Here is a 9,435-nt window from a genome sequence, read left to right as displayed (position 1 = left end):
GCAACGAAGGCAAAATTATATTTTTGTTGATAGACGCGATGGAGTATAGGAAATTTGGAAAAGCAACTAAAAAAGAAAGGGCTCTTCAACAGTTCCGATAATACGTGTTTGTTTTAAAATTACTTGTTTTTTAATCTTCTTCTATAAATTTATCGATACGAATAAAAAGCAGATTTAGATGAGTCAATCAATAAATTCTTGTTTATTTAGTTTCAGTAGATAGAACGGTCGCTTCAAGAATTGTAATGATTCAAAATGTATTAATACTTTTAGAAATGTTGAAATAAAGATTTCATCATCTCAACACATTAAAATCATTTTTTGTGGTTTATTTATATTGTTCATACATATACATATTGCTCTTGTGAAAAAAGTTTTGCAGTGCAGTATGGAACGTTAAACTTCGGCCAGCTGAAACTGTACCAACATTATTAAGTAACTTGTCATGGTTGCAATCATCTGGAATGAATTGGCTAGAGTTTGAGCACAATCGAAAAAAACATCGTTGAAGTTACTTACTGAAAACATCAGAGTATAGTCGATGTTGTATAATCCACAGTTGTCGATTTTAAAATCCTGATGCAAAAGTTCGATGGTGAACGTTTCAATCTGGAAGAGAATGTGTAATTTCTGCGGTAGAAATAAATTTGTATTCTCTGCCATACCGTTAACACTCACGCAACGGTCCACTGCAACGCCAGCATCTATTTGAAGGAATTCATTAATCAATAATCCCATTTTTTCTGCCTACAAAAGGAATATTGATTGCTAATATGGTTAACGCGAAAATGAAAACGTACACCAACCTGTTCGGTGATTTCGGCACATGCTGATATAATAAAGTAGAATTGAAATCCTTCGAATGCGGCCAATATGATGGAACTTATGTATTTTTCTATCTGAACATCGTTTCCGGACCGCATGTCTTGGATGAATGATGTATAGGCGTAGAAAAGCTTCAAATTGAAATTGTGTTTCAGTGAATTGAAATTAAGTAACATACATAGAATAGAGCCTCGTACCTCAGTAACGACCATTACAAAATGTACAAGAAGCATGCAAGCCAAAGGATGATCGACAATGCGAACAAATTGTTTAACATTGACGGTAATCTGGTGGTGCATAATGCATATCCTGCGCAACGGTTCGCTCGATAAAGTACTATTCGCTTCGAGCGTAGAATGTGCGATTCGGTGTACATAGTGTTTCATGCTGCTATTTACCATGCTTAACAAACGTACAGAGGTGTAAAGTACTGATAACACAAAATTGTTCAGATTAGCACTCTGCCAAACGGCCATGATGTTCAACGTCCAACAAAACCCGGATAGCTTATCGTGGTAGAAGTATTTTCCAAAGTATAAGCAGAGCAAACCACTTAGTAGTGCATCAACGAATACGATTTTGAGACCCATTTTGAGAATGTTTCTTTCCGTTATACTCGATTCGTTATCAGACCACCGGTCGCTAGCTAGTTCCCGGTAGATGAGCACCGTGTTGTTAAACATTTTACAAAGCATCTTTCTGGCCGGAAGAAGCCTAGCATAGGCTAACACAAACACCACATAGTACAGAGAACATTGTAACCATACGAGATAGTATACGAGTGGAAGCTTGGGGTATGGGATCTGGGGTATGAGCATAGTGTAAATGATCGGATAGATACAAATCAGTGTCAACGCAAGTCCGCGGGACCAAACTGTGAGCTTTTTGTTCTCATGAAAATTTTCAAACTGTCCAATGTAGGTGAGCGGGAGAAATCCGAAAAACCGCACTACACAGAGGTTATACTGAAGCAGTAAACTGGCTAATTGTTGAAACAACATGGTCTAAAATACCACCTTGGTGTGACGTTCTTTTTCAACTGGTCGAAAACAGCAACCGGAAGTGCTAGGATATTTTCGTAGTGTGCTTTGATATGCGCATATGCGCGTTAAAAATGAATGAAATATACGCGGAAGTATCATCTGTGTTGGCTTACCTCCGAAATAATTATTATGAATTGGTTGGACATGATTAGCGCCAGGGGAAGATTGTAGAATCGGGTCATGTCCCTAATGCTTTCCGTGAGGGTGTAATGTTGACCACGCAGTATATTCAGATGCCGACAGATGTGATTGAAAATATATCGCTTCTCGGCGTTGGATCCGCTCCAATATTCGTCACTGTCGTCCATTTGGCGCATGCTACCGATGAGGTGCTCTATGCGTTCATTAATGTGGCGATAAAGACAGTTACCCCACATTAAGGCGTACTGGACAATGTTGGCCGTCGCTACGAGGTGCATGATGGCAACGGTATTGAACGTGAAACTTAAAAGAAATACCAGTCCTGCATCACGTTCATACCACATGAACTCTGCGTACATTGGGAAGCAAATCAGGAAGTCCACCAGGATCATCTTAACTACAAGTCTGCGTCCTAGTTTCGTCGATAGACTGTGGTTCGAGATGAAAGTACATTTCTGAATTGCTTCCTTACATTTCTCGATGTTATTGACAACTCTCAACAGCCTACAAGGATTTAAGAGCACTTGCAGATAAAGCGTAATTGAAATGGCACAATTAAGGGCAAACTGAACCACTATTAGATGAAAGCTTAATGGGACTAGTACCATGTTGGGATTCCGTAAAATTATAACATATGAAAAGCCGTACAGTACTACCAAGGTCAGTGAGATCATTCGGCTGTACCAAAGCCAACCGCGGGACAGTTTGAATATATTCTTATCGAACGAGAACGGTAGTATTCCGTACAGTCGGGCGATGTGCTTGACTAGAAGCTGAACGGCGTTCGTAAACATTTTGAAATACACTAACTACGGTTTTTTTAAACTACTCATCCAAATTACCACAGTCTCTCTCGATATCGACTCGATAAGACTAGTTTAATCAATTAGAGTACTTTCTATTTAGAAATAACATCCCACCAATCGAACCGTTGCATAATAGAACATATGTTTTTATCGTTGTGTAAACAATGAAAAACGAGACAAGACTTCATATTTAATGATAGTAGAATACACACCATTAATTGAAAAAGAAATCGTTTTCGTTCCCCAGTTCCCCTACAATTAAGGCATATTTAATTGAAATTGTACCAGCACAAGTAAATAGGTTGTGGCAGTTGTGGCTAGCTAAAAGAAAAATAAAAATTTGTAGCAAAAATTGACAATTTTGAATTTTAATCCTTACCGAATATAAAAACAGTAAATCCATCGTGTACATGCCGGCAATTTGTACTTTGCTTTCCGTTGTCAGCAACGCCAGTTCGAAAATGTCCATACTTTGTTCGGTTCGTACGTCCAAATGCGCGTTAATGTAGACGTTCAGCACAAACCCAGGTTTACGGGCCTTGATAATAAAACAGATTTTAATACAAAGTGTAAAGCTTTCATAGAGAAGTATGTTAAGTGTACCTGCTTTGCCATAACGCTCGATCCAAGCGTGAGGAAATAACATTGCACTATTTCGAAACTAACGAACACCAAGGAGTTGAAGATTCGTTCGAATTGCAAACCATGCTGCCATTGCTGAATCACCGGCACGAAGATGAAGTAAAGCTGTGTAGTATGGACTCTTGAGAATATGATGCCCTTTATCAAAACTGCCCATTAGCTTACTCTAGATAGTATCACGACAAACTGGTTGAGATTTGTTAGTAGGATCAGTATTTGAAGTACTTTGAACACGCTCTGTACGATTTCCGTAATGGCATTGTGCAATGTGTTCAGACGAAGGATACTGTCGCTAGCGTCACAGCAAAGGCGATGCCGGGAAACCTTTCTTTTCTGCCAGTAGGAGCAGTTAAATTCAAAGCAACGTAATTGGTTAACCGTTTGATCTAGCTGATCAATTACTTCACCGTAGCCATGCGCACCTAAAATTAGCACAAGCAGCACGACGTTCGTAACCTGAGCGCTCACCATGACCATGTATACATTGACCGTTCGATACGTCTGAAAACTGTATTCGATGTGGCTTACATTGTTAATGGTCAACAGAATACACAAGCACGCATCAATGCAAAACACTTTAAAAGCGAGAAGATACACCTTCCGAAGGGATTTTGTTTGCCATTGACCAACCGAAAGTTGGTGCACTACCAAAATGAATTGGTTTGCGGTGTGGTAAAGCTTCTTTTCGTTAATCAGTATCTGATAGAAACTGGTTACTATGGTTGCGTAACGAATAAATAATTCCACATACACAAAATACCGTACAAGGTTCAACTCGGGCAATGAAACTGTTCGGAGAATGGTGTAAATTCCGAGGAACACTAAGAGAACCGTAGTCATGGCGATCACTAGACAGCATCGGAATTTAAGTTTGCTTCTCTGAAACCTGGGTAACGTTTCTGTAGTATTCAGTGTAAAAGGAATGAAACCCAGCAACGAGAGAAAGAAATAAAAAGCATAGAGGCAAAGTCGGGCCACTTTTGAAAACATAATTAAGCCAATACTACCCATCTACTAACCCGGGGTGCTTTGGAGCTCTCTGGAGCGACAGTTGGTCAGGTAAAGGAGCTAATTACAAATTTATTATCTAACCGTCTGGTTCCCGAGGACCGTTTCATTTCAGACAAGAGATGAGTCACAGTGCTTAGTAATTTACAAAATGAACTTGGCCTGTCCAAGGCACTCGACTGGATGGAGTGGTTTTTTGTCCGTTCAGTTGTATCATTAGCTGCAGGCAGAAGTTAATCATCTTCGGGTGACTAGGAATGCATCCTCACGTTAGAATGCTGACTTCGGAGAAGTGTTTTATTTGGCTGTTGATGGTGTGTGGCATGATGCCATTTCGACTCAATGCAACATCGGGTCGTTTTGTGGAAAGTATAGTATACTACTGGGCTTGCGTTTTTCTGAGTGTACTATACGCAATATTCGCCCCACTCATTTATTGGAACGGAATTGGAAGTGTAATGCATCCGAGCACCCCTTTGGTCAACTACATGATAGTGATGCAATTTGTCTTCACGTACTCTGTGGTCCTTCTATCCCGTTTCGAAGCCATTACCCAATGTGGTAAGCTAATGCACCTGCTGAATTCCATATTACACCTGCGTGAGAAAACGTCTCTACACACAGATGTCTCTTTGTTTGAGAAAAGGTTAGCACGACTTCTTTGGTTTAAAGTGATCGTCTTTGATTTTGCCATGTTGATCATATGTGGGGCCTTTTTTAACCCGATGCAAGGACGTACCCTATGGAATATGATCGTGGGATATGGTAACATGATGCTAGTGAGCACCATGAACATGACCGTCAACTTTCTTCTGGCGGTCTTGTACCGGGCGGAGCATATTTATTGTCAGATAAATGTTCGAGTTGTTGAGATTATGCAGGGCACTAAAACCCCGAACGAAATCGTCAAACTGTACCTTCAGCATACCGACACCACCGTTACCGTGCAGGGCATGTTGGAGATTCTGAGCATACCGTTGCTACTGCTTAACTTGTGGTACTTTTTCGTCGTAGTTTTTGCGGTGCGTGTGATAACCAAGTGTTCTACCGATACTTCGATTGCGAATTGATTTCATTTGTTTTACAGGTCTTCTACACTTACACTAGCGTGGTGCAGGATATGCGTAGTGGAGGACATTTTAACATCGCAAATCCAATTACTTTCCTTGTAAGCGAAGTAGGACAGATTTATTATATGGTCACAGCGTCCCAGAAGTTTACAGAAAGTGCACGCTCTATCATTCAATCTTTGTCATGCTCCACGAACAGGATGGTGGACGATACGAACGATCAAGCGGTATATCATATTTATTCTTCTGCTCCAAATTAGGAGGTATGGTGTACTCTATTTAATTATCTGCTTTTAATTTGCTTGTTTTTCGTTCGTCTAGGTTGAGCTACTCACAATCGAGTACCTGAGTCGGGACTATACCGTTCGCATCAAAGGGTTGTACACAATAGACAACACAATGCTTTTTTCCGTGAGTAATAAAGTTAAGAAAGAAGTCATCATCATATTTCCCACTGACGAAAATTACCGTTTCACAGATTGTTGCTAGTACGACCAGTTACATGATTATATTAGTGCAATTCTACCTCCAGGAATAAAAGAAATACCAATACCGTAGATCGCAGGATATGCGCATGCACATTTGTTGATCGATGTACCGTTTGTGTTAAAAAGTGATGACCATTTGATAATTAGTGGACAGGGGCGTTCGTTAACACGGAATCCATCAAACTTACAAATAAGCTATGTAGTATTCCGCAATGCAGCCGTGGGGTTGGTATAGTCTGCTGGAAAGAGTCACTTTGAAGGTATCTCGCTTACGGTGTACTTCCGCTAGCAGTCGATGGTAGGAAAGGGACATTATCGAACAGAAAATATGTTTTCATGTAGAGTGTTTTCATTACCGTTCTAATGGTGGTTACTAGTATATAACTTTTGTAATGCTGTACCAAAGAAACTATGAGGCTGATGAACAGATAAGAAATTTTCTTATTATAATTCGGTTTATTTTCGTGTACACGTTCCCAGTTGGTATAAAATGCATATCGATTCGAAATAGGCACACGTTGCACCATTTGTTGGATGAAATATACTCGCATCGACTCGGTTTACTTCAATATATTCTTATTTAAAAATAGAAAAAAGTACCGTCGGCTATCGATCATATTTGTTTTTCGGTGCAATATGTTTCTTCACTTTGTTGCTGCATTTCTTTTTGCTTATACTGACGATCGCCACGCTATGCATGATAAACCGAGCTGTAAGAAATTCGAAAAATGACGTAGCAAAAATGCCTTCTTTAGGAGTGAATTTATGCCGAATTTACATAATTACACCACCAGGAAAGATAGTACCACCGATCGAATCAAGAACAGCAATACCATCATGTTGTATTTTCACAAATGAATTAATAATTGTTGAGCATCTGATAGTAAGTGCACGTGGCCAAAGCAGTCTAGCTTGAGCACTTGACGAGGTAGCAGTTTAATATCTTACAATGCAGTCTGGCCGTTGGTCTGCTTTCTTGGAAGCAGTCATTTTGGATATCTTTCTTATTTGTGGAATACTTCCATTAGCATTCGATAGAAGAAGCGGGGAATTTTCGTGCAGCAAACGCGTGTTGCTGTACAGTGTTTCTATGACGTTGATTATTGTGATCATTTTACCAATCACCTGCGTTATTGTGTTTATAAGGAACCAAGAGCTGAATGATCCGATCAGCAATATGCTTATGGCAATCCAGTTTATTTTTATTTACGCATTTGTGGTCATGGTAAAATGTTTATTGATATGGAAAAGGGACTTATTGCAACGCATACTGAATGAAATATTCGCTTTACGGCAAGCCCTGGAAGGGAAAGTAAAATATACATTATTGGACTCTAAGCCAATCATTTTATTTTTCCTCAAACTCTTGGTGATGGATATAGTGCTTCTGTCAATATCAATGCTCATATTCCTCTTATTTGATCCAACGCAATCGACCAGCGTTCAAAAAGTGGGTTTATTGATATTTTTCTGTATGATCTATTTAATTACGATGGTACAAAACTTCTTTCTATTGGTGCTGATGGTCTGTGACGTATCGCACTGTAAGATCAATAGAATTGTGAAAACTTTTGATAGCTACACGCCTGCGTCGAGTGTTAGGTTGGAAGAAGAAGCGGTTGATGTTCTGAAACACGCGTACATCAATCATTGTAACAATATGCTTTTAAAAAGTGAATTTACGATGTTAATGAATCTACCCGTGCTTATGTTAAATTCGTGGTATTTTTTCATGATCATATACTCGGTAGGTTATCGTTCTTCAGACGGTATTTTTTTGTGTTTGATTTCATGATAATCTCGAGGTTGCCTATTTTCAGGTGTTTTATATGTACGTATCTGTTTTAACAGGAATAAAGCAAGGTATCGGAATAGAAGACATTAGGGCCTATACGAACCCGATAATATTTTTACTGTACCAATGTGCTCAGCTTTATAGTATGGTGTTAATTCCTTCGATAGTCACCGGTCGGGGTAAGAAAATGCTTCGAATATTAAATAGCATCAAACGACAAAGGTTTCAGCGTCACGTGGACTGCTTGGTAATGTAAATGTAAAGCGACGGAGTTTGAAAAGTGTTTGATTTTTTCATACGTTTTTATAGCTCGAAGTGTGCATGATCGATTCTTTGGGACGAAATTATGACATTACAAACTACGGAATGTATGCGATCAATCGCAGTCTGTTGTTTGGAGTAAGGCTTCCCCATCGTTTGTTAACATGGAACACTGAACGTGCACTAAGCTCTTATTTTCTATCGTTGCAGATGATCGCAACTATGACGAGTTATGTCATCATTCTAGTGCAGTTTCATATGCAGGATGTCGATTAACAATGATAGTTAAGGATGGTGTATATTCTCATGTAAAACTTATCGAATGAATCGACATTGTAGGGATTATTAGTCATTTACAAATTGCTATATTGCTAGTGAGGTTTCGCAAACATGTTTATCGTTGGATGCACAATAAATATGATTAGACATTGAATATTCGAATAAGGAAGACACTTTTGATTAATGACTTTGTCATTAGCCATTTGCTGTTTCATTAAAAATGAATAACTGATAGCAAACTTGTTCCCAACGACTTTAGTGTCGTTGCAACGGAGTAATAACTTGCACGATGTGGCTAGAAACGTTTCTCTCGCATTTTTTACGCGTACTTGGCATCTTGCCAATACGATACGATTCAGATAAACAATGTTTTTCCCGAAACAACAGGGATAGTTTTTACTGTGCAGTGATGACCGTTTCATTCGCTGTTGGCGCTCCAATACTGTTCACTGCCTTATACATTAGCTATAACAGTGAATATGTAGCTATCGCAAATTATATGATCGCTATGCAATTATGTTTCATATACATTTTTCTGTTATTGGTGAACGTGACACTACTACGGCAAGGTGATGAAATGTGTATATTTTTGAACGAGTTGTTCGCTCTACGCAGAACTGTGCAAAGGGAAAAGTGTTACGGATCGGCAAAGGAGGAATACATAAGGGTTTTAACTGTGAAAATGGTTTGCTTCGATGTGCTTCTATTATTTTTTTCAGTATTCATGTATTATGTGTTATACGATGCCGGCAGTATGTTAGAGGTGGCTTTTTGTTTAATGTTCCTCGCTTTCCGGTACATCATTACAATGGTGATGAATTTCAATCTTATGGGCCTAATGATCTGTAACTCCATTCAAAAGTACATAAACTGCAGGCTGGTAAATATGGCCTGTGAGGTTGCAGGAGCAGATAGGATGCCTATAGAGAATGCGTCTGCGGAATTGATGCAATTGTTTAGGACGCACTGTAAAAAATCATCTTTTGAATCTAATTTCATGGTTGCCCTGAGTTTACCGGTTTTGCTACTGCACTGTTGGTACTTTTTCATGATAATTGTGTCGGTAAGAATGTTTGG

General features: G+C 39.1%; 4 protein-coding genes across 4 annotated transcripts; 2 read left to right on the top strand and 2 right to left on the bottom strand.

Moving 5' to 3' along the window:
* Nucleotides 1-396: 396 nt before the first annotated feature.
* Nucleotides 397-1,124, bottom strand: LOC131289105 (putative gustatory receptor 28b). The gene is made up of 5 exons (XM_058318305.1): nt 1,023-1,124; nt 807-956; nt 679-747; nt 520-609; nt 397-459 (listed from the first exon to the last, which is right to left on the bottom strand). The coding sequence occupies exons 1-5, from the start codon at nt 1,122-1,124 to the stop codon at nt 397-399; spliced, it is 474 nt and encodes a 157-aa protein (XP_058174288.1).
* Nucleotides 1,125-3,073: 1,949 nt separating this feature from the next.
* On the bottom strand, nt 3,074-4,297 carry LOC131289102 (gustatory receptor for bitter taste 66a-like). Its single transcript, XM_058318303.1, has 5 exons — nt 4,218-4,297; nt 3,623-3,965; nt 3,419-3,562; nt 3,195-3,353; nt 3,074-3,136 (listed from the first exon to the last, which is right to left on the bottom strand). The coding sequence occupies exons 1-5, from the start codon at nt 4,295-4,297 to the stop codon at nt 3,074-3,076; spliced, it is 789 nt and encodes a 262-aa protein (XP_058174286.1).
* Nucleotides 4,298-4,740: 443 nt separating this feature from the next.
* LOC131289089 (uncharacterized) lies at nt 4,741-6,073 on the top strand. The gene is made up of 4 exons (XM_058318289.1): nt 4,741-5,487; nt 5,553-5,762; nt 5,857-5,946; nt 6,014-6,073. The coding sequence occupies exons 1-4, from the start codon at nt 4,741-4,743 to the stop codon at nt 6,071-6,073; spliced, it is 1,107 nt and encodes a 368-aa protein (XP_058174272.1).
* A 1,610-nt stretch (nt 6,074-7,683) lies between these two features.
* On the top strand, nt 7,684-8,355 carry LOC131289084 (gustatory and pheromone receptor 39a-like). Its single transcript, XM_058318282.1, has 4 exons — nt 7,684-7,770; nt 7,844-8,065; nt 8,128-8,217; nt 8,290-8,355. Exons 1-4 carry the CDS (start codon nt 7,684-7,686, stop codon nt 8,353-8,355), a joined length of 465 nt encoding a protein of 154 aa, XP_058174265.1.
* The last annotated feature ends 1,080 nt before the right edge of the window (nt 8,356-9,435 follow it).

This window comes from Anopheles ziemanni, chromosome 3 (assembly GCF_943734765.1).
Source record: "Anopheles ziemanni chromosome 3, idAnoZiCoDA_A2_x.2, whole genome shotgun sequence".
Classification (NCBI taxonomy): Eukaryota; Metazoa; Arthropoda; class Insecta; order Diptera; family Culicidae; genus Anopheles; species Anopheles ziemanni.
The sequence above is the reverse complement of the archived record's forward strand: the minus strand, read 5'-3'. Positions and strand labels throughout refer to the sequence as shown.